The sequence below is a fragment of the Sphaeramia orbicularis genome, chromosome 4 (genome assembly GCF_902148855.1).
Source record: "Sphaeramia orbicularis chromosome 4, fSphaOr1.1, whole genome shotgun sequence".
NCBI classification, from domain to species: domain Eukaryota; kingdom Metazoa; phylum Chordata; class Actinopteri; order Kurtiformes; family Apogonidae; genus Sphaeramia; species Sphaeramia orbicularis.
The window spans coordinates 8,681,062-8,707,056 of NC_043960.1; the positions used below are offsets into that span (position 1 = coordinate 8,681,062).

The following is a 25,995-nucleotide window of genomic DNA, read 5'->3' on the forward strand; positions in this document are numbered from 1 at the left end:
GGTTCTCTCCGGGTACTCCGGCTTCCTCCCACCATCCAAAGACATGCACTGATAGGTTAATGGGTTAATCTAAATCACCCATAGGTGTGAATGTGAGAGTGATTGTTTGTCTCTATATGTTCAGCCCTGCGATGAACTGGTGACATATCCAGGGTGTACCCCGCCTTTGCCCATAAGTAACTGGGATAGGCCCCAAGTGACCCCCATGACCCTAGTGAGGAAAAGGCGGGTTCAGAATAATGAATGAATGGACATGATTTTTTTTATTTTTTATTGTAGGTTATGTTTTCAACAGGGTTTGTCTGTTTGTTTGTTTGTTGGTCTGTCTGTTTGCATGATGCCTCAAAAAGTTATGAAAGGATTTTGATGAAATTTTCAGGAAATGTTGATACTAGGGCTGTGTATTGGCAAGAGTCTGGAGATACGATACAAATCACAAGACTAGGATCATGATACGATATATCATGATACTGTTAAAAAAAGCAATTTTTTCTTTGTTTCTTTTTTTTAAGATTATTTCCTGGAAGAATTGAATTACACCAGAAATCTGCACAAATACTAAACACATTTTTATTTGACCAGAACAGGATCTAATGCGATATCACAAAATTTTTCTTATTCTCCTAGTTTCCAAAGGAACTAACATCTGCCTCTCAGACAGTAAGAAGTAGGATGCACTGATACCACTTTTTTCCAGACCAAGTACGGGTACGAGTACTTACATTTGAGTACTTGCCGATACCGAGTACAGATACGAGTACTTAATAATCCCATTCCAGTTCTTAGTTCCTTTTGTAAATGTGCTTTATTGTCGTTGCCATTAGTCTGACTGGAACAAAGTGCTGCTACTGACATTTAATGTGTTGGAATGAGCGTTTCTCAATTAATCCACCAGGGGGCGCCGCTCTGAATTAACCATACTGGACAAATACCACGAAGAAGAGTGAAGTTTTTTGAGAAGAAGAAAGTCAGTAATAACAAACATGGAGATGACAGAAGTAACACTAATGTGATACTAATATTGCAGTGTTTTCACTGGTAAGGTTTAAAAGTTTAACTTCAGCAGGAAGAGAAAAGAGAAATGAGCCATAAGTTTCGTTTTCACTTCCGCTGGCGGTGGTCTGCACCGCTCCGTACTCCCGGTGGTATTCTCTGTCTCCACCAGCACCTGGTAAACGGATGGAATGTACGCAGAGGACGGACAGAACGCTGCGTCCGTATCTGTCTGTGTCTGTAACGTTACTTGCAGTCAGCGTTCCTTTTATCACCGTCGCTTATTTCAAAAAATCTCCACACTCTTCACACTCCACACATATTATTCCTCCTCCTCATACCTGCTGCACTGAACTGTGAATGTCACACGGCCGTAAGTGGTATCGGTGCATTTGTATTGGATTACTTTTACGAGTACGAGTACACACACTTAGTATCGGAGCCGATACCCGATACTGGTATTGGTATCGGAGCATCCCTAATAAAAAGTGCTTTTAGGATGCTTCAGATAACCATTATTTAATAAAACTGTGTTAAATAAAATATAAACAAAAAAGAAAAATGAACCTCTGCCATATCTGCATTTGAATAAACACCTAAAAATATCAATACAGTACTTTTTAATATCAATACAGTATCATGAAATGAAATATCGCGATATACTGCAGAACCAATATTTTCTTACACCCCTAGTTGATACTGGCACAAGGAACAAATGATTAAATTTTAGTGGTGATCGGGGGGGACTGATCTACCTTGGCGGAGGTCTACACTCTCCAGGTGCTTTTCTAGTTTTTTTTTTAAATTTCACCTTTCTTTAACCAGGAAGTCCCACTGAGATTAGGAATCTCTTTTGCAAGGGAGACCTGGCCAAGGTAGCAGCCATACAAAGTTTAAACAACATAAAGCACACACATGATACACAATTAACAGTATAATTTGGCTCCATACTCCATTTATATGAAGGTGTCAATTAATAGTGTATTAGTGCAGTTAAAACTAAACCACAAGGTTGAGAGGATTGTTCGGACATCTGATTTGTGTCAAGGCATAGATCTGGGAAAGGATGTAGACGGATAAAAGAAAAGTTGTACATCATTAAAAATGCCTAAAAGCACGATGACCTTCATCATTCTCAAAAAGAAGAGATCTAGACTCACAGACAGCCTATTTTAATTTTGTATCTTCTTATGCAGTAATCAGAGATGAAGCGCCTCAGTTGGACGGGTCACCAACAATCAATGAGATGTGGAGTTTAAGATGGGAGATTCTTACGGAAAAACGACCATGGAAACCGCACCGATCAGGCGTTTATGGTCGAGCGGCCAGACAGAAGCCGGTCCTCGCTAAATGGCACGGTAGCCCACGAGGAATTTGTTAAAAGGCACCTGAATGACTCTCAGACAATGTCAAACAAAATCCTGTGGTCTGATGAAACAAAGACTGAAGTATTTGGCCACAATTCCCAAAGGCGTGTGTGGAGGAAAACAGGCGCTGAGCATCACCTCATTAATACCACCCCTACAGTCAAACGCAGTGGTGGCAGCATCATGTTGTGGGGATGTTTTTTTTCTTTTTTTTTTTTTTTTCTGTGACGGGAATCGAGAGACTGGGGCAGGACAGAGGGAAAAAAGACGGGAACAGAAAAATATACTGCCTTTCCCAGAATGTTCATGACATTAGGCTGGGCTGAAGACTTACACTATAACAAAGCCACTGACCTCTTCTGCTAATTTATTCTTCAAACTAAATTTACTTAATATTTTTGATATTAATATCTACCAAATTTGTGTTTTTATGTATAAAATTCAGCCTAATCAAAGTACCTTGCCTGAGTATTTCATTTTGTATTTTGCAATCAATGCTGTAGTTCACAGATACAATACTCGTCAAAATCAACATTTTCATTTGTCTAAATGTGTCACATCAAGAGCTCAGGTTTTTTTCTTTTGTGCTGCTCATAATGTTTTGAACCAAAAGACCCCCCCCATACATCCACACACAAGCAGTAGTTTTTGTTCTGTCTTATTTTTGTTTTGTTTCTGTTTTGTTTTACTTCCTTTCATTTTGTTTTGTCTGTGTGTAAATTTGTAAGTATGAATCTATCTGATGTGATACTTCAGTTTGTTGTCTTTTGAGTATTTACAGTCTAAGTCTTATAAGTGTATGCTGAATGTTTATGTGTCCAATAAATAATAAGAAAAAAAAAGAGCTCAGTTTTGTATTAGGTATAGAGGTTGTAAATGGTGGAGCCAATTTTCACATGTTCTTGGAAATAGCACATCAGAGATATCCTTTAAGAAATATTTAAGGAAATCAATTATGATATTGCATTGATATATATATATATGTATATACAGGGTGGGGAAGCAAAATTTACAATATTTTGAGGCAGGGATTGAAAGACAGTGTATGACCAATTAGTTTATTGAAAGTCATGAGAATTTATTTGCCACAAGAAAATTTACATAATAGAAAATGTTTTTATTCTATGTGTCCTCCTTCTTTCTCAATAACTGCCTTCACATGCTTCCTGAAACTTGCGCAAGTGTTCCTCAAATATTCGGGTGACAACTTCTCCCATTCTTCTTTAACAGTATCTTCCAGACTTTCTCGTAATAGTTTTGCTCATAGTCATTCTCTTCTTTCCATTATAAACAGTCTTTATGGACACTCCAACTATTTTTGAAATCTCCTTTGGTGTGACGAGTGCATTCAGCAAATCACACACTCTTTGACGTTTGCTTTCCTGATTACTCATATGGGCAAAAGTTTCTGAAAATGTATGGATAATAGTGTTAGGTATGATTATGACATCAATATATGTTTGGTTTCAAAACAATTGACGTAGTGTTTGCTGAGAAAAAACAACTACATGTTCATTGTAAATTTTGCTTCCCCACCCTGTGTGTATGTAAATGTAAATATATATATATATATATATATATATATATATATATATATATATATATACACATACACACACACACACACACATATATTTATAGTGTCTTTCTTTTATTAATGAATTCTGAATGTGTATGGGCTATGGAAGTCTCATAACTTTTCTAATGTTTATGTATTTATAAGATGGAGGCTTTAAGGCAATCCATTTCAGTCTTTCTGCCTCTCCCAGCACCTTTACTGTTTTATTATGACTTTGATCAATGTTATGTATGTGCAAAATAAATCAATAAATCAAAGCTGCAAGTTAAAGCACATCACCAAAAAAAAAAAAAAAAAAAAATACAGTAAAATAAACAGGATCTGGATCTGAACCTGACAGCGCATCTGGAAAGACCTGAAAATGCACTGACATTCCAACCTTGTATAATTCTGCCAAGAAGAAAAGAAGAAACCTCCAAAAGGAAAGGTGTTCCAAGTCTGAAAGATTATTTCCAAGAAGACCTGAGGCTGTCGTTGCTGTTAAAGGTGTTTGGATAAAAAAAAAAAACACTGAATACTTGGGATATTTCAGTCTTTAATAAATTCAACAAAAAAAAAGAGCCAAATCTGCTTTGGTTTTGTTACTATTGAGTATGAGGGTCTGAAAACTCCAAATGCACCGTCTGTGATTCTTACCTGATGAGCTTTTCCCAGTGTGAGCAGAGCAGTGGTGAGAGGAGGTCTGAGGAACGGCAGGCTGGTGTGACGGCCATACTTTCCTAAAAAAAAAATAAATAAATAAATAAATAAATAAATCACTGCTTCTCTTTCTCTTAAATGACACTCCAACCAATTCATTCATCATTGTCTTAACAGCTGTACACACACAGAAATATTACATTATTATATCAGATAAAGGAGCCATCGGTCACTTACAGGACATTTCATTTCTGTGATCACACAACAACGGAGCAAAACTCGATACAAAACAAAAGTCAAGTCATTTGGGGATTATTACATTAACACAAATGAATCTCATAACTAACACTTAGCATTTTTAAATTTGATGCAATTTAATTAAAAGAAGTTCAATCACAAATACAAGTTATCAGTGCATTGTGGTGGTGACTGGTGCTACACAACACCAGCTGGATGCAAGAGACACAGTCATGCATTTGTGTTCAGAACCACATTTTTGATGCATTATTCAGTTGATAACACTGGTCTGCAATTTTTTTATTTATTTTTTTTTTAGAAATGATCTGCCTCAGAGATTAAAGGTGCTAAATTTTATGTATTTTAATAAGATTAATTGAAAAAGAAATGACAAAAGTGCTACTTTGCTGATGTTTTCAAGGTATATGATAAAGTATTATTACACATACAGCCATGGAAAAAATATTAGACTACCCTTGTTTTCTTCAATTTCTTGTTCATTTTAATTCCTGGTACAACTAAAGGAACATTGTTTGGACAAATATAATGATAACAACAAAAATAGCTCATAAGAGTTTAATTTCAGAGCTGATAACTATCCATTTTCCATGTTTTCTTGACAATAACTAAAATCACTTCAGTTCTTACATCAATACACTGTAACAAATGTTGCCGTTAAATAACAGTAAAATACTGGCAGCCAGAGTTGCCAGCATGTTATTGTTATTCTATGGTATCCCTACTGTAATCTACAACTACAGTTTCTAACTGTAAAAAGTATTATGGTACTGAGCTGTATATAATGTACCTTTAACAGTAAAATATCGTTAGCCACAGTTGCTGCATTTTACAGTAACTACCGTATTCTAAGAAACAATATATTAGTGTAAAACGTATTTAATGTAATATTTACAGAAGAACACAGCCAAAAGCTAGGATTTTAACAATTCAAATTACATTTAAAATACAAAATCATGAACATTGCATACATAGAAAAATCTCAAAGAAGAGATAGCCTTATGACATTGAGTTTTTATTAAATTTACTGTCAATCACATTCTGTGATTTGGCTCAACATTGGCTCAAAGTGCATAGCTTAGTACATGTGTCGTGAATTCAGTCTCCTTTTTTTTTTAACCTTAAAAAGAGATCATACATTACATTACTTTACATTAATTGAAACTACCACATCAAATACATTTAGTAGTTAACAAAAATAGCTCATAAGAGTTTAATTTCAGAGCTGATATCTATCCATTTTCCATGTTTTCTTGATAATAACCAAAATCACTTCAGTTCTTACATCGGTATCTATGTCATTGTACTGACAAAAACAGTGCTTTTAGGCATTCCATGTTTTCTTTTCTGTCTGTTTTAGTCACATGATACACACAGGAGTTAGCACTTGATTGCATAACCATTGTTTCTGATGACTTTTGATGGTCTAATATTTTTCTCCACTGCTGTATATATTGGTTTATGTACATTTACACAACAGATTTATAAATCTTCCACTAGATAGAACCTGTAAAGTGAATGCATTGTCATGTGCAGACAGTGTTTTGAAGTAGATCTGGAAGCTCTGAGACAAATATTCCTTTAAATTAAAACCCATTCTCTCATTAATTCTTGAAGTAAGACTGTATCTTGGAAACTTCAGCCAACCAGCATTTTTGATTTGATTTTTCTTTATCAGGGACTCACACGTGGTAAAATTTCACTACTTTTATTCTGGAGGCATTTTACTTGTAGACCAGTGTAATGTGTGTCTAGACATGTCATAAGCCTCACTGTTGATGTCTGAAATCTGCTCTACTTTCGTGTTTTTTTTTGGCAAAAAAAGGAAAAGATTGTAAGATATAACTTATGCAAAGTTAACCCCAGTCTTCCAGGAGATGACGTTACAACCTATCGATTTAACCACAGACCGGCTGATACAACAGGGACCTACATCACCTCTGCAGCAAAACAGCCTCATGGAGTTTGGCCTCATACTCTGTTAAAGGGTTAATATGGAGCGTTGATATTTCAATCACTCACCAGCTGGAGGAAGTCACATTACGGAACACACTAAGGACCAAAGCCACCACTGAATCGACACTATGCATCACTGACTGTATAAAGTATAAAGCTCAAATCATCAAGTTTTATTCTTCAAACTAAAACTCACAGTTATTTTGACAGTTGATCTTATAATCTTCACGTGCTGCATCAGCTGATAGTTTACATTGTAGCTCTGTTAGCTTAGCTCCGGGATTTTTCAACTCTCTTTATTGAATTTTCACATTTTAGAACACATTCAACAAATAGTGCAAACATTACGTTCTACATGTAAATACTAAGGCTACGTTCAGACTGCAGGCAAATGTGGCCCAAATCCGATTTTGTTGCCCATATGCAACCTGTATCCGATCTATTAAAGACACTTTGAACAGCACTAATCTGATTTTTCTTTCATATGTGGTCCTAAATCCGACGCGTATCTGATATTTTCCCTTGCGACTTCAGACTGAATGGCCAGGTCGCGTTTATCTGAACTTTACGTCAGTGAAATGCGACAAATGTCACAATTCTGCATCTCAGGAGGAGAAGCGGTGAGAAAAACATATTTACTTCCATAAATACAGTGCATGCCTGCGTGGTCATGTATTACGTCAGGACCTCTTTTGCGCATGTGGGTCACTTCAGGGTCGCATTTAATTCATACTCAAAACTGATAGAAGTCGCATTTAATGTGTAATATGAACGAGCACACAAAAAAATTGGATTTAAAAAAAAATCTGAATTGTGCATGAAGACCTGCTGCCTGAATGTAGCCTTAGACTTAGGGATGTAATGATTACCAGGATAATGATAAACCGCGGTAAAATTCCCGATGGTTAGCATTACCATTTAAATTCTAAATTTCATAATAACCATGTTTGATTACCGCACTTTGAAAACTCACGGTACTGCTCATTTCCTGGAGAAGCAGCAGCATTCCAAGTGCGCATGTCAGTTTGCAATGTCTACCTATCTATGAAAACAAAACTAAAACAACTTAAACTTGATCTGGAAAATGGTCAAACAATGGCCATAAGGTGCCATCTTTAATGCACATTTGTATGTTTGATGTTTACATGTTAATATTTGAATGTTTCTGCCAACAGAAAATATATTGTGCCTATTATTTTATTTGTTTTTTGTTTTTTTTCAAAATACAGCTTGGTTAAATTATTTCAGTGCAAGTACTTTTTGAACATTTTGAGCACAATTTCAATAATACCACGATAATAATGATAACCGTGGTAATTTTGGTCACATAAACCATGATATGAAATTTTCATATTGTTATATCCTTACTTAGACTGCACATCATCCTTCACCCAAATTTAAGTTGGATATCTTGATTAAAGTATACAAAAATATATGTTCTATTCACACATATAAACCAATGCCTTACAACCATAGTGCAAAAAATACAGGAAAATAAAAAAAAATAAAAATAAAAAAAAAAAAGAGGAGGAGGAGGGGGGGGGGATTTCTTTCCTTATAATAATGCTCAACAATAATCCTATATCTTGCCACCAGGCTACATACTGCTTTTAAAATAATAAATGGCTGTCAAATTCTATAAAATTTGCTTTCTTAATTTTTCAATAAAAATCATATTTTCTCTAGTTCCATATGTTTCGTAACGTCTTTCAAAGATTTGCAAGAGTTGGGAGTGTTTTTTGTTTCCAATTAAGTAATATCAATCTTCATGTGATATCAAGCGATATCATTTCATGCGCCATACTATTTTTCAACATAAATCAAGTCAAAATTTCCACCAACTGCCACTAAAGGGTCTGCACCAGATGGTCTGTGTAAAATATTTGACAGAGTGTGAAAGATACTGTGCCAACAATTTGATAATTTTGGGCAACTCCAAAACATATGCCCCAGAGATGATGGAATAAGTCTTAGCTCTGTTTTTAGACTGAAAACAGCCACAGTAAAACCACAAATCACCTGTTTTCTGTACGCTTTGTGTTGTCAGTAGCTGAACTAAAGATCTGTCTGGAATCCAACAAACAAGTTCAGAAGTGTCACAGTTTAGTCTGAACCGTGGATCAACAAACAGCAACTTAACAAAGATAATAACATCCCATAATAACTGCGTACCTTAAATGCCGCCATTTCAACTTCACACTCCATTCTTTTTATTTAAAGTTGTGTCCAGTGCTTCTAGCTTTTATCACTTTGTCACTTTCTTTGAGTCTAAAGTTGTCTCTTATTGGTTCTCATCCCATCTGGTCACTTTCTGATTGGTCAAAGTAAAGTTGTCTTTTTTTTTCTTTTTTTAAGAAGTTCCTCAAAACAGGTCAGAAAAGTCTCCAGCTACAGAATCACACTGATACTTTTCTAACAGTTAACAATTACACCTTAAGGCCTAAGCAAGTTACAGAGAACTTATATAAGAGCAAAAACCAAAACTGTCTGAAAAATGTTTACCATTTACTTTGCTGACATTTTATGGTCTGACCTTTGGAGACAGTCAGATGACAGCAAATGAAAGTAACAAGAGAAATAGGGAACGACATGCAACAAAAGTCATCAGTCAAAGATGAACCGAGGACGTTCTGGTTCATTGAAGACGCTTTAACCCCCGAGGCCACAGTGAATACACATTTCCTGTATTCATGAAAGTGACAGAGAATGTGCTTAAGGGAGCTGAACGATAAATGCACCTGCTGCTAAAATGTGGTCCAAAAAAGTTACATTTGACTGAATATTTCAGTCTTTTACAGACAAGTACATTTTTTTTAGGAAATAACTACTGCTACGAATGGTTGTTGACTAGACTTTTCCACATACAAGGTCTACTATCATGAATAAAATAATCTTATGCTTGAAAAAGGTCAAGACAAGGGTATAATCCAAGTTTTAGAGCTAATTTGTTTTATTTGTGGACACTATTTACTATTAATATATTCATTTACCAAGGAAAAAGAAAGGAAAGTGAAACTGACTGACATTATTCAACACAGATGAGCTTCACCTGCTTGTTTCTAACACTATGGAGGTCTTGCACAAATAAACATTATTATTATTAGTATTATTATTATTATAACCTTTATTTAACCAGGAAAAAAAGCTCATTGAGATGAAAAATATCTTTTCAAGAGTGTCCTGGAAAAGACAGCAGCAGCAGCAGAAGTTACACAATAGAAATCACAGCCACACATCCACACTAATGCCATGTTTCCACTACGTGGTACTGGCTCGGCACGACTCGACTCGACTCAGCCTTTTTGCGTTTCCATTACGAAAAAGGACCAAGAATCTGGTGCCCAGTACTAGTTTTTTGGTATCACCTCCGCCAAGGTTCCAGGACAGGGGACCAGATACTAAAACGTGACGTGTAAACACTGCAGACCACTAATTGGTCAGAGAGTTGTCTCTGCGACCCGCCATTTTACAAAAAACAGATGCGGAAGTTGACAGTAAATATAGCGGTAGGTTAATCCACATGATAACAACCCATAAAACTACACCATGGTCGGTCGAGCAGATTCAGTCTTTGGTGGCCGATGTAAAAATTCAGTGTGAGCTTGACGAGACAAGACGCAACAAGTGAGTTTATCGGCAACTCTCTGAGCAGATGACACGGAAGTAACGCGCCGCATTGCTATGACGTCCAGGTACTATAAAGTCAGTAGTATCCTGTAATGGAAATGGTCTCCAGGAATAGGACCTGGTACCCGAGTCGAGTCGAGCTGGTTCCATGTAGTGGAAACGCGGCATAATATACATAAACACAATGAAAGTCAGTACAAAAACAAACTTAAAACTGATGAGAACATACATATAAAATGTCACCATTATTTTAGAAGGTACTGAAAGTATAACAACAATGTTCCTTAAAAGCATCTCAAAGCTGAACCCAATTCAATCAATTAGAAAAACATCTTCACCCATATTTGTCCTTTTCCCATTCATTTAAAATGACTTTGAATGTATTAAAACAGACCAGTTTTTTCACTTTAATGTCCTTCTGTAGATCATTTCAGGCAGTGGGAGTAGAACATTTAAAAGCTTTCTTTCCCAGTTCTGTTCTGACTTTTGGAACCCGTAAAGATAACAGATCCTGGGACCAGACTCTGAAATTATTCAAGTCATTCCAACAGATGTAGACCAACAAATAAGATGGAAGCAGACCTAGGATACATACATAAAATAATACCAATGTTTCAGTCTGCGTGTAAAAAGATCTGTCCATCCATCGCAAGTGTAAAAAAGACAATAGCCACTTTTCCATTGGACATCTGCGCAAAACTTTACCGATATTTACTAAATGTCGAAAAAACAGAAGTGCGTATTGTCAGTTTTTCCATTAAATCACAAATGCAATGATTTATTTATTATCGCGACATGACACAGGAAGTCATTCCATAAACATGGCAACAAATGTAAATATGGCGTTGATTTACAGATCTATTCATTATTATTATATATTACCCCTCTATCTCGTACTGAATTTAAAAAATGATTAGGTTTCCTTGTGTGTTCACACATACTGCGACATGTTTCTTCTTCGCTTGTTGTAACGTACGTAAACATCTGTTTTTTTTAATTCACCTGACTCAACCCAGCCAGCATGTCCATGTGGGCCCCAGAAGGGTAACAAGTGGGTTACATATACGAGTCCCATGTGGGTTTATCCACAGTTTCCATGGTGGCCCCACATGTGTTTGCCCATATCAGAATCAAAATCAAAATCAGAATCTCTTTATTGTTATTGTACCAAGTACAACGGAATTGAGGCAAAGGTCTTAGGTTCAGTCCAAGAATTTACAGACAGACAACAAATATTAGTAAAACAACAACAAATATTAGTAAAAGGCACAGTTATTTACATTTAAAAAAAAAAAAAAAATGCAAACTAAGATATTTGTAAAACAGAATTTAAATAGTGCAAATAAAATGAGAAGTAGTGCAAATGACATGAAAGATAATTATCGTGGGATAAATAGTGTGAAGAATAAATATGATATATTCAGATCTCTGATTCTGATACAAGCAAACGCATGTGGGGTCACCATGGAAACTGTGGACAAACCCAAATGGGATCCTCATATGCAGCCCAAATGGAACCCATCTGGGGCCCACATGGACATGCTGGCTGGGAAGTTGCGAAAAAAAGGTCTTTCCATTGCAGTTTTGTGTGACATACCATTTGCGCTACGCCCGAAAAACCACCTCTTGCCAACGCAAAAACTTTTAATCGAAAAATGAGACTTTTGGCAAAATTGTCTTTTTTCCATTAGGTCACAGGTGTCAAACATGCGGCCCAGGGGCCAAATCCGGCCCGCCAAAGAGTCCAGTCCAGCCCTTGGGATGAATTTGTGAAATGCAAAATTACACTAAAATATTAACAATCCTTTTAGTTCAGGTTCCACATTCAGACCAATTCAATCTCAAGTTGGCAGGATTCAGTAAAATACGATCATAATAACATAGAAATAATGACAACTCCAAATGTTTCTCTTTGTAAATGTAAATATTTTCATGTATTTACACTAAAACAAAGTATAATTTTGCAAAAAATGCGAATAACCTGAAATGTCTTAAGAGAAACAAACACAATTTTAACAAAATTCTGCCTGTTACAAAATGTTTGAAGTGTTTGTAGATCCACTGTGATCTGTAAGTTATAATGTACATGTGTAAATGATAAACTGAGTGTCACGGGTTCGAGTTTCCTAGATTAAAAAAATAATGATGGCTCAGTCGTCAAACTATTTTCTGCGATTTTATTCAGCACCACTTCTACCAGAATAAACGTGAAAAATTAATTACAATACAAAACTAAAGTATATACAAGGGAAAAACATCCACCCTCACCAGAAGTTCACAGCATGGAGAACAAACCCTGTCTGCCCGTCTGACAGAAAAAAACCCTCATTAAATACTCTTAGCCCCTCCCCCGGGCATACCGAATTAATAAAAAAAGTGGGGTTTTAACAAAAACTTCAAAACTCAGAAAAAAATCATTTACCAAATAATCACATCCAATAACAGAAATATTATACTAACAAAATGCCCTCCATGTGGCATTTACTTTCAACGTAAATATCATGAAAAACAACATAATTGAATAATTAGGAAAAAAAAATAAACTAGTCCAGGTCACCTGACCTCCAATGGCGCGCCACAATGCGCCATAAAAGGGCTAAGCAGGAAGTGCCCCGGTTCGCCACCCAGAGTGGTGAACGGAGGCGGAAGATACGGCCGCATCAGCGTCTGGTGAATCTGAGTTTGTGAGTCTAAGTGTAGGCGTCGTCGAGTGTGCACCCTCGACCGTACTACTCACGGGGAAAAAAAAAACAGTTCAGAACGGGGAATGTGGGGAGAAACTACTTTCCCGCATGTCCATTGAAGCAGGTCTCTGTGGGACACCGGCACTCTACACACACCGCCTCCTCCCACAGATACACGGGGAGAATGCACCGTGCGGGAGAAAGTGACGTGGCGTCTACGGCCGCTCCGTCACACTGAGGCAGAATATTGTTAAAGTTACACTTATTTTTTGGTATTTTTGGTATTCACATCTTTTGAAAGGATAGTTTGTAGATGTAAACCTGTTCATAATGTAAATTTACTTTTTTCGCTCTAAAACATAGAGAAAAGTTTGGAGTTGACATTATTTTTTTTATATATTATTATGTTATTATTTCACTGGTCCGGCCCACTTCAGATCAAATTTTGCTGAATCTGGCCTCTGAACTAAAACGAGTTTGACACCCTGCATTAGGTCAATTTTCATGCGCAAGTTACATTCACGCAATTTGAGGGTCAATGGAAAAGCGACTAATGATGAGTCCGAACTCTAAGGCCTGTGATAAACCTCAAGGCACAAATATGATTTCATATGCAGAGACTAAAAGAGTGTTGTTTGCACGGCTGCATCTCTCACCTTCCGTTGAATACCACCCCACGCCCACACATTTAAACCTTCTTGGCGTGCGAGTGTGTTGCTTCCCAGAATCACAAGGCCTACTCATAATAAATGTAAGCGTCAATGCTAATGGTAGCTTCCTCCAGAATAGGTAGAGAAAGTTTAACATTTAATCAAGGTCCTAATTTTAGATTTTAATTGTGCGTGCTCTTCTTTAAGAGAGCTCCCCCACCTCCCATCTTCTCTCCTTCCTGTTCTCATTTGTTCCGCTAATGTCACACAATTTCATTTTAATACCTGATTAGCCATTCATCAAATAATGAAGCCGAAAGAGGTGATTACACTATATAGCAGGGTTTAACAGAGCGATGGGCTCTTACAGTGGATATTTGATTATAACTCAAGCCTCTTAGGAAAAGATAGACCGGGGTTCAGAACAGTGGTATGCCGGAAAGACTGAAAAAAAAAAAGTTTGAAAGTGTCCGATGTGTATGCAAATCGCTTTAATATGACACGTCTTCTTTCACTGTCTTCTAATTTTTTATGCTCACAGCTTTAATTCAATCAGTTTTTGTCCTTAATTATATTCCTTTACTTCTTAATTCAATGTATAATCTTAATTAAATATTGAAAATACATCAATTGTATGTGCAGTTGTTATGTGTTTTTTTAATAATATAAGTTTAAAATGCAAGTTCTTTTTCTACATATCTCTTGAATTTCCCTCGGGATCAATAAAGTATCTATCTATCTATCTATCTATCTATCTATCTATCTATCTATCTATCTATCTATCTATCTATCTATCTATCTATCTATCTATCTATCCATCCCTCCATCATCCATCCCTCCATCATCCATCTCTCCATCTATCCATCCATCTATCCCTCTATAAGTCCATCCGTCCATCCATCCACCAACCATCCATCCATCCATCTATCTATCTGTCCCTCCATCATCCATCTCTCCATCTATCCATCATCTATCTATCATCCATCTATCCCTCTGTAAGTCCGTCCATCTAGCCGTCCGTCCATCCATCCATCCATCCATCCATCCATCTCTCTATCTATCCCTCCATCTATCCATCTCCCCATCTATCCATCATCTATCCATCCATCTATAAGTCCGTACGTCCATCCGTACGTCTGTCTATCTATCTATCTATCTATCTATCTATCTATCTATCTATCTATCTATCTATCTATCTATCTATCTATCTATCTATCTATCTATCTATCTATCTATCTATCCCTCCATCATCCATCCCTCCATCATCCATCTCTCCATCTATCCATCCATCTATCCCTCTATAAGTCCATCCGTCCATCCATCCACCAACCATCCATCCATCCATCTATCTGTCCCTCCATCATCCATCTCTCCATCTATCCATCATCTATCTATCATCCATCTATCCCTCTGTAAGTCCGTCCATCTAGCCGTCCGTCCATCCATCCATCCATCCATCCATCCATCCATCCATCCATCTCTCTATCTATCCCTCCATCTATCCATCTCCCCATCTATCCATCATCTATCCATCCATCTATAAGTCCGTACGTCCATCCGTACGTCTATCTATCTATCTATCTGTCTGTCTGTCTGTCTGTCTGTCTGTCTGTCTGTCTGTCTGTCTGTCTGTCTGTCTGTCTGTCTGTCTGCCTGTCTGCCTGTCTATCTATTTTCCTTTACACAATTAATTTGTATGTCAATATTTTTCTACTCTACTAGTTTTAATACTTACATACAGGTCACAAATGTTTTGGTGGCGAAAAAAGGTGATGTTTCATTTTTTTCACGACAAAGTGAATTTTTCCAAGCTACCGCAGTTTGAATATAAGTATCAGCCAATCATTTGTGTGAACCAGACATCATGTGACATCACCACTGATAGAGCTGGATCTGTGGATTTCCAACTATACTTCCACCCACACAGAGTATTGACTAGCCTGACGTGAAAATGTTTTAATCTTTTATAGTGTGTAAAGGCACGACAGTGTATTAGGGTCACATAAGAAAATAAAAACAGTTGTCACTATGAGGAAAAAGTTTGAAAAAAAATCAAGATAAAACTCATAATTTTATGAGAATAAAATCAAATACAAAAAGAGTCATAATTTTGCAAAAATAAAGTCGTAATATTTAGAGAATAAAGCTGTAGTTTAAAAAAAAACTCAAATTAATGAAAATAATATCGTACTTTAATGAGATTAAAGTCATCATATTTCGAGAATAAAACCATATTACAAGAATAAACTTGTAAGTTAAAAAGAGGTGGGAAAAATATAATTTACAAGAATAAAGTCGTACCCACTCATCGCATAATGGAAAACTTGGAACACTTTGTGAGATTCTACTGTCATTTGGGGTTTACACACGAACAAATACGGAGCCTATTAGCCCCGCCCACCATCAACACATTAGCATTAGTCGTCCGGTCCAACAGAAGTGAAAGTTGCTGCTTCGCTTCTTATATTAGCTGTAATCGGAAGCTCTCTCAACAATGAGGCTTAAGGCTTACAATTTCTAAATTATGACTTTATCACACTATTGTGAATTTATTTTCAAAGTATTACGACTTTAATCTCATAAAAGTACAACATTGTTTTCGTTAAATTATGAGTTTTTTTAAAAATATGATTTTATTCTGTTAATATTATGGCTTTATTCTCGAAATATTATGACTTTAATCTCATAAAATTATTACTCTTTTTGTATTTGACTTATTTCTCATAAAATTACTTTCTCATGGTGAGAAGTGTTTTTATTTTCTTATGTGGCCCTAATATGTCATCATATAAAGGCCTTAAGATCCAGCTATGACTGTTTCAGTGTTGTTGTTTATCAGCTGTAGGATGCAGAACAATAGAATGCTGTCCATGAACTGTACTCGGGTTTTGTTGTTCATCAATAAAGCTCTCCTGCACTGAACACCAGGGATGTGCAGAATTATTTTTTCTTCAGACAGAAACGACATGAGCGAATGCAACATGTTAATTCTGGATAAATTTCCTTTTTATACCTTTAAAATTGTACACAATCTCAAACTTTATCATGAAACATTTGCGTAAAAATCTGCATCCGACAGACACAAACGTGCAAAACAAAAAACAAAATTTGACACAAATTCTGAACAGGTCCTGTTACTTTAGTAACTTTAACAAAATGTTTATATTTTGTATCTTTTTTTAATTTTTCTGTTGCATTTGACACATTGTCTTATGCTGCTGTACATTTGAATTTCCCTCTTGGGGGATCAATAAAATATATCTTATCTATATTCTATATAGATATTTTGTATAGATCCATTTAGTTTTATACTGTTTTGTGGTTGTTATTTCAGCTGGTTCTGGAATAAAGGCCAAGTTGTTTGTCATTTTTAGACATGTCTATTTTACATGTTTGCTATTTTTTCCACCTATTCACGTCATCATTTAATCAAACTGAAGAAACGAATCAATAGATTAACTGATTACAAAAACAATCGATAGCTGCAGCTCTAGTTAGTCTTGCTAGTTTGCTTAGTTTTTTTTTAAGATTTGCTTATTTATATTTATTTAGACTCTCTTTTTAGATTTTTTTTAGACTTGTTATTAAATTTTGTTAGATATGCTTCGTTATATTTACATAAGCTCCTCATTTCAAGTTAAATTGTTATAGTTCTTTTGCTTAGATGGTATGTGCCCGGCGAAAGAGTACCTGCAAGGTAAGAATTTCATAGTACGATGTAACCGTTTGGTTCTCTGTGCACATGACAGATAAATTTATTCCACTCTAATCTATTCTTCTATTCTACTCTCTAATCTGATTTGAACTGAATGCGTTTCCTTCTGTCTAGAGGTTGACGGATATGAGTTTTTCTAAGGCCGATGCCGATTTTTAAAAAATTTGGTCAGATGATTGGCCAGTATCTACAGCTGATTTTTGAAGCCACTATTTAAGGCCTTTTTTTTTTTTTTTTTTTAAAGCATACTGACCGTAAAATACAATTGAAACACTCTGATAATTAAAATTTTTATGCAGCGATATAAATGGCATTATTAAAAGGCAAGGCAAGGCAGATTTATTTGTATAACACAATTCATACACAGGGCAAGTCACAAAACACGTACACATTGTACTCTTTTAACATTTATTGAACTTCATGTGGTGCCCACACAGGAGGCAGATCAAATATCTTGGAACATTTTTACTACTGATCACATATCAGCTTTCAAAAAAAATAAGGCTGATGGCCTATATTGAAAAAAATCTATATACTGGCCTGATATATCGGTCTGCCTCTAGTAAATTTCCATGGACCACAACTGGAGTGGATAGGACTTGACCTCTATAACACCCATCTGTCCATTTGAGAGGGATTTTAAGACCATTGTAATCACCTGTCTGGACGGACCTCCTCACCCTCACTCATCTCATCTTACTAAATCAGGGGTCAGCAACCCTAGTCCTAGAGAGCCACTGTCCTGCATGTTTTAGATGGTTCCTTCTTCCAGCACACCTGGTGGTCGTTACCAGGCTTCTGCAGAGCTTGATGATAGGCTTATCATTTGAATCAGGTGTGTTGGAAGAGAGATACATCTAAAACATGCAGGATGGTGGCTCTCTAGGACCAGGGTTGCTGACCCCTGTACTAGATGGACCCCCTCATGTGCCCCCATGTTAGGGATGCACCGATACCACTTTTTTCCAGACTGAGTACGAGTACTTACATTTGAGTACTTGCCGATACCGAGTACCGATACGAGTACTTAATAATCCCATTCCAGTTCTTAGTTCCTTTTGTAAATGTGCTTTATTGTCGTTGTCATTAGTCTGACTGGAACAAAGTGCTGCTACTGACATTTAATGTGTTGGAATGAGCGTTTCTCAATTAATCCACCAGGGGGCGCCGCTCTGAATTAACCATACTGGATAAATACCACAAAGAAGAGTAAAGTTTTTGGAGAAGAAGAAGAAAGTCAGTAATAACAAACATGGAGATGACAGAGGTAACACTAATGTGATACTAATGTTGCAACGTTTTCGCTGGTAAGGTTTAAAAGTTTAGCTTCAGCAGGAAGAGAAAAGAGAAATGAGTGATAAGTTTGGTTTTCACTTCTGCTGGCGGCGGTCCACACCACTCCGTACTCCCGCTGGTATCCTCATTCTGTTTACGCATCTGCGAGCACCTGGTAAATGGGTGGAATGTACGCACAGGACGGACAGAACACTCCGTCCATATCTGTCTGCGTCTGTAACGTTACTGTCAGTCAGCGTTACTTTTATCACCGTCATTTATTTTGAAAAATCTCCACACTCTTCACACTCCCCACACATTATTCCTCCTCCTCGTACCTGCTGAACTGAACTGTGAATGTCAAACGGCCGTAAGTGGTATCGATGCATTTGTATCGGATTACTTTTACGAGTATGAGTACACCCATTGAGTATTGGAGCCGATGCCGATACTGGTATCGGTATCAGTACATCCCTACCCCATGTACCTGGTTCACATGATAAGCCTATCATCAAGCTCTGCAGGAGCCTGATAATGACCTTCAGGCGTGCTGGAAGAGGGAAACATCTAAAACATGCAGGATACCGGCCCTCAAGGACCAGGATTGGACACACCTGATCTATAACCTGTCCGTCCAGGGGAGCGGATCTCTCCTTCACTGTGATTCTCCCCAAGGTTTCTCTTTTTCCACTGGGTTTTTGGAGTTTTTCCTTGCCGAGAAAGAGGGTCTAAGGACGGGGGATGCCCAGGACATTAATCCATTTCCTTCATCTACTGGTTATTTGACTGTTGTTTGTTTTCATATCTAACACTGGGTTACAAAAAAATGTTTTTTGCAAGTTGTCTAGGTTTTTTCAACTGAATTAGAACCATTTTGCACCGCTAAATCCAAAAATGACATCTGTTTTTCTCAATCAGGTCAGGTTTTTTGCTAATTTGATTTGGAAAAATTTGATCTTCTCACAAAATTGATTACATTTTTGTGACTTTATCAGTTGATTTTTTTTATATAGTTCTCACCCAAAATAGGTTTTAAGAGAAAAAAAATCATTTTCTAACAGGATGTATTTATTATTTATTATGTATTCACCACAGATGTAGCAGAATACGTCAGGCTTATTTTTGCAAGATCTTCTAGTCGAAGCCATTTCATTCACCTGTAATATTAAAAAAAACATTAATCATAAATTGGCAAAAGTAAAATCTTCAGAACTCGTTTATTGCAAGAAATATGAAAGAATTTTGTATCATATGATGTGAAAATGCCCATAAATGTAAGCAAAATGTTAAAAAACCAATATGTAGCATAGTTCAGAAAGTTGACCTGATTGAGCAAAATTAATGTGATTTTTGGATTCATCACACCAAAATTATCCTAAATCAGCTCAAAAAACTTCAACAATAAATTTGTTGTTGACCAGTGTAATTCTGTAAAGCACTGTGAGGCAACCTTGTTGTGATATAGGACTCTATAAAGAAAACTGAGTTGAATCAGTGTTATTAAGACACTAGAATCCTCATCATCACAGACCCACAGTCTATTCCAGTCATACCTCCTCTTTTCCCAGTGTGGTACGGTCTCATGAGGATCTGCAGAGCAGCAGGGTTGGTCATACTGGTCAGCAGCTGGGCCAGGTTGGGTTCTGGTAGCAATCCTTTTCTGTTACTCAGAATCTGGATAGAAAATCACACAAATACGAGAACAGAGTATGTTAATGTGTGCGTGTACAGTATGTGTTTTTGATCTTGTCATTAGGCGCCGCTGATGTATGTAGTCATCATTTCACCAGTTTACATCATCAGGATATGTCTGCCGTGTCAGCACAGCGGAGTCGATCTGGGACGCAAAAAAGAAGGCAAGAAAGGAAGAGAAAGGGACAGAGCTGAGGGGGAAGGAATGTAGAACGAGAAGGTGAAAAACAAGGAGGGAGGACAGACAGAGTGGAGTGAAATAGTTTAAGACAACATTTGCAGAGAACAGACCTCCTTTCAGACATGAACTGGACCCAGATTCTCCATCTGAGAGGCCAGTCTGTAGAGAAACGGCAGATGAAATACATTAACAGGCCGGAGCAAAGCCACGTTTCCCAATTTAAAATAATGTCTATGATTAAAGCTGATTACTCGCCTCTTATGAATGCTTACACAGGACTCACGCAGATATCCATACTAATGCTGTACGCTTATGAACACTTTCACTCTTGTGTAGCTGCTTTTGTTCACAGTTGATATGTTAAAACGCTCTTAGCACCCAAATAAGCAGCTAAAATAAAAGGCTGTTAACTACTGTGGCTTTCAGGACAGTTTTGTTCACTCAGTAACCACAGATATGACAATTAAAATCACTCGATTGAGCTTTTTATCTGTTATTATTCCTATTAATATGTAAAAGAATGATAAAAAAATATGTAAACGGATGAAAAGTAGCTGCTGCAGTGTGTTTTTCAGCCCCACAGAGGAGAAAAGAACACTGTTTATAATTAGCGCTCACTTCACTAGTGACAGAAAATATGTTCAGTAAAAATAGTGTTTTCCACTTCATACTTAAAAGACTTGACATTATAGTCAGTACCGTCTCCTGGACATCCTGCACACCTTGCCAATGGACTCACTTTTGTGTGTGTGTCTATTTTTACTTGACTGTTTTATAATTGATGTGTGTATTTTACTTGAGCACCTTACACAACATAAAATCAAATTCTGTACAGCAGTATTGTGCAATGACAATAAAGCTTATTCTATTCTATTCTATTCTATTTTACACAAGTGTAACAAAGAATCACGTCCTTAACCTTCTGGTATCTGGGTGCACCTTTTAAGCACACTTCGCACTTCGTTTTAAAAAACTTCATGTAATTTTTCACAATTTAAATAAGGTTAGAATTCAAAAGTTGTTCATTTTTGCATGATCTTTAAAATTCTGGCCACCAACTAAAATGTGCACATTGTAAACAAAAGAAAATTACAAGACTAGCATCTGTCTCCCAAGTGTGCCTAAAACGCACTATTTCTTCCACTTGATATGTATGATTAGGGCTGGTCCTTGATTTACAAAAAAAAAAAAAAAAATCAAATTAGAGCAGAAAAATAAATCAATATATAATATTTAATAGTTTGATTTATAGGTGTGCATTTTACGCACACTTGGTGACAGATGCTAGTATTTTTTAACATTTGACCTAGTGCCAAAAATAATAATGCAAATTAACCAGTGTTGGAGTTAATCATTGACATATGCCAGGATGAAAAAATCAAATAATATGTGACCCACTTTTTATGTGGCATATTGAAAAAACTTAATTTCTTTTGTTTTTTGCATCCAGAAAAATGGTTTGTTTACATTACAAATACAGCATTTAAAGGGTTAAAAAGTGTGACAATGATTGAGTATTTGGTATTTTTTATTTACGGCTCAAGTTGATGAAATAGAAAAAAGTCTGAAAGAATTAAAAACAAACTGTATGAAAATTTTTTTGACATTAATCCATAATTGTGCGAAATAGGCACACTTGGTGCTTAGTAAGGGCCTTGCTAGACGGGATACCAGAGGGTTAATAAAGGTTGTACCTGCAGTTTCTGGTCAGGAAACTATTTGGACATTATAAAATCCCTATTCTTTTACATTTGACTAGAGCCTGACCGATATGGGATTTTTGGGGCCGATGCCGACGCCGATATTGGGAGCTAAGAAAACATTATGTCCGATGTTGGCCAATAACCGATATATTGGCCAATATATGAAATAAGAACATTGATCTACACAGGATATAATAGTCCTATATTAGATAATGGTGGACATGGGGATTAACAGTTGCATAAATCTTTATTTATCTCACAAAGATAATTTACACAACCTTAAAATTCTGTATAATAGTCTATAATAGTCTGATATTAGACTAGTATGTGACCCATGAGGAACCACAGGTTGTAGATGTGATAGTTTTTATGCTGGAGAGAGCAGACTTTTGGGAAAATATGTGAGTCTATAATTAGTGACAAAAATTGTTTGGTAAATAATTTTTTAAAATGTAAGCAACAAGTAATATTGTTGAGCCGCATTATGTAATAAATTCCCATTATGTAATAAAAGTTCAAAATGTAATAAGAATGTCACGTCATCTTGTAATAAAGCCACATTATGTAATAAACTGACGCATTTTGTAATAAACTACGTCAATGCATTATAGAGTAAATTTTTTCACATTATGTAGTAAGTTACTACAATTTGACAAATTTATTACAAAATGCACTTGACACATTTTTATTTAAAAAAAAAAAGTAATAACATTGTTCATTATGTAATAACAATCCAAATTGATATAATTTCAGAGCAATTTAGAAGAAATTAGTCACAGGAGCTACAGGTAATGTAATCAGAACTTTAACCACACAGTTTAAAGATTAATTTAGCACATTGTTATTATATTGCCGTGTCAGTTGTGTCTGATACAGTATATTATGTTGTTGGAAATGAACCATGTTATAACATTTTCCTGAAAATAAAAATGTGTCAAGTGCATTTTGTAATAAATTTCTCAAATTGTAGTAAATTACTACATAATGCGAAAAAATTTACTACATAACGCATTGAGGTAGTTTATTACAAAATGCGTCAGTTTATTACATAATGCGGCTTTATTACAAGATAAGGTGACATTCTTATTACATTTTGAACTTTTATTACATAATGCGGCTCAACAAATATACAGTATTAATACCCAGGTGTGTCTGCAGAATGAAACTGAGTGTCTGAAGGGGATAGCGGTCTGTGATTTATTTTATTTTTTTTTTTTTGGGGGGGGGGGGGGTAGCGTGATTGTCAGAGCAGAAGTGAAAGTATAACTGACACATTTTACTTTTCCTCTTACTCTGGGCAGCACAGACACACAAGAGCAGCGAGCGACAGAATCTCTGCGCAGCAAAAAAGTTCATACATCGGTTACATATTGTCCGATGTTGATTAATCGGTGATACGCTATAATCTGCTCTACATTTGACAGCACTTTATTTCAATTTATTTGTGATCATCATGCATGAGTCACCTTTCAAAAGCTGATTTTCAAACATATGATCACAGACGATGACAGAGAAAATGCAGAAAAATAGAAATGCATGATAAAACAGCCTCGTGTCAACATTTTAGAGACCGTCCTAATAACCTCCCAAATGGTGTGTTCAGGGAGTTGATGTTGTGTTAACAGGAGCCAGTGGGAGCGTGGCAGTTTGCACCCTGGTTGCACCATTGGTACTAGAGTTACTGACTTACGTTTTCATCCTGCAGCAGAGCTCAGTTTAATATTACTCGCTCAATTGTTGCAGGCCGCTTTGTTTTACTGTATTTTGCCTCGTTTCGTGTGTATTTTTTGCTATTTGATTACGCTCTTTTAATGGAAACACAACGCAAGCCATGTTTTACTCGGTGTCTCCTTACATTTCATTTGATGTGGGGCCGAATTTCCAGGAACTTAACAGATCTCTCCAGACTTGCGCTTAATCGAAAGACGCACTGTAAAAGCACATTCACCCAAATAAAATTAAATCACTCATTACGCGGAGCAAATTTAATTCGGCAGACTCCAATGAAATCCTATTGAATTAAGAGTGCGTCAAATCGAATGGAGCAGCCCTTTTCTCTGGTAGATTCTCCTCGGCAGTGACAGTGCAGCGGCAGTACTCGCCGGCTGGCCCAAAGACACGGCTATTTAAAACAACATTAAGCAGGATGGTGATATTTCCTCCTTTTCTGCCGCGAGCTACGGCATGACTTCAGCTCAAGTCAACCTTGTTTCCTTGCTGTCACATCCTGAAGATAGAGCATTTTTGATGGGGATGGAGAGAGTTTGACTCCGGTCTGACAGCGAGACAGGAAGACTCTACTGCACACATACAGTAAGTGTGTTGATGTGTGCGTATGTGTGTGCATATGTGGCGGCTTGTGTGTCCATGAACACCAGTGTTGAACAAGGCCAGTTGTAGCTGACAGCGTCTTTCAAGGGAAGGAGGAAGACAGGAGGAGGAGGAGGAGGAGGAGGAGGAGGAGGAAGAGGAGGAGGAGAGCTCTCATTTCTTTCTGCTGGAGAAAATGTCAGCATGCATCAGTCTGTTTGGCTACTGGCACAAAATCCAGCCACACACCCACACACTAACATACACACACAAGCCAGGGAGGTAAGCCGCGAAGAAGGAAGGCGAGAACTATTGCGAAAGGAGAAGAGGAGGGAGGGAGGGAGGGAAAGAGGGAGGGAGGAGGAGGCCATCTGGTCCTCACTGTTCACACTCACATTGGCGAACTGTAGAAATGAGAGAATTGCCTTAGAAAAGAAGTGTAGCAAGGAGTAGGTCTTGATCTCTTTCTCTAAAGGTCTGATTTGGTTTTTTTTTTTCCCTTTCCTGGCTGCTCACATTCACTATAATAATCTTAAAAGAAGCCTCAGGGCATAAATGTAACCCTGGAATCTTCAACAGGTTCAAATGTGTCCTGTCTGTCTGTCTCCATCTTCTGTCTTGTTAGCTTTCTCATCGCTTCCATTTTCTAGTTTCAATCAATGTCCCTTTGTTCATTTATTCTTTTTTATTCTTCAATAAGCTTCCTTTACATATTCATCAAGAAACACCCTTTTGTTAAGAAAAAAAAAAAACAAAAACACTGACTACTGCTGCTCGCTTTTGCAGCATTTATCTTAAAGTGGTTCCATATCTACTACTGATATACCAAACTCAGCAGGGGGAAGTCGCCGAGCAGAACATACACTACAAATAGGGCTGGGTATCATGGCCAATTTCCATAATAGATTCGATTTCGATTCATAAGGTTCTGAATCGATTAATCACGATTCGATTCGATTCAGTATTAATTGATCGATTCAGAGTAATTTAGTGATACCAAAGTACAATTTCAAACCCAGATCTGAAAAATCTTCCTCTGTATCATCTCCTCTTCTACTAGTGTTTCTGAAGTAGACTATTCCCGTCCTGTATGTCCTGCTCTTGAGTGCAAGACAGTGCTATTTTTAAAAACGGTGTACAGTATATAGCAAAACATATGTTGTTACTCTCTACATAAATGTAAAAACAAATGTACAGTCTCTCTCTGTCAACTACTGTACTGATAAACATCAATTATGGGGCTAACATCCTCTGGGAACACAGAAATGAATAGTGGGATATCATCTGCATAGCTATAAACTCAGTGTTGTCCTTTCTAATGACAGTGTTGAGTGGTAGCACATTAATTAAATACTGAAAATGCCTGAAC

General features: G+C 36.8%; 1 protein-coding gene across 1 annotated transcript in view; it reads right to left on the reverse strand.

The window, feature by feature from the left end:
- LOC115418290 (ribonucleoprotein PTB-binding 2-like) overlaps window positions 1–25,995 on the reverse strand; it is a 99,134-nt gene that overhangs the window by 14,183 nt on the left and 58,956 nt on the right. Inside the window, exons 5-6 of the mRNA XM_030132704.1 lie at window positions 20,294–20,414; window positions 4,576–4,658 (exon numbers count right to left, since the gene is read on the reverse strand). Of these exons, the coding sequence (XP_029988564.1) occupies window positions 4,576–4,658; window positions 20,294–20,414 (204 nt within the window). The remainder of the gene's footprint in view (window positions 1–4,575; window positions 4,659–20,293; window positions 20,415–25,995) is intronic.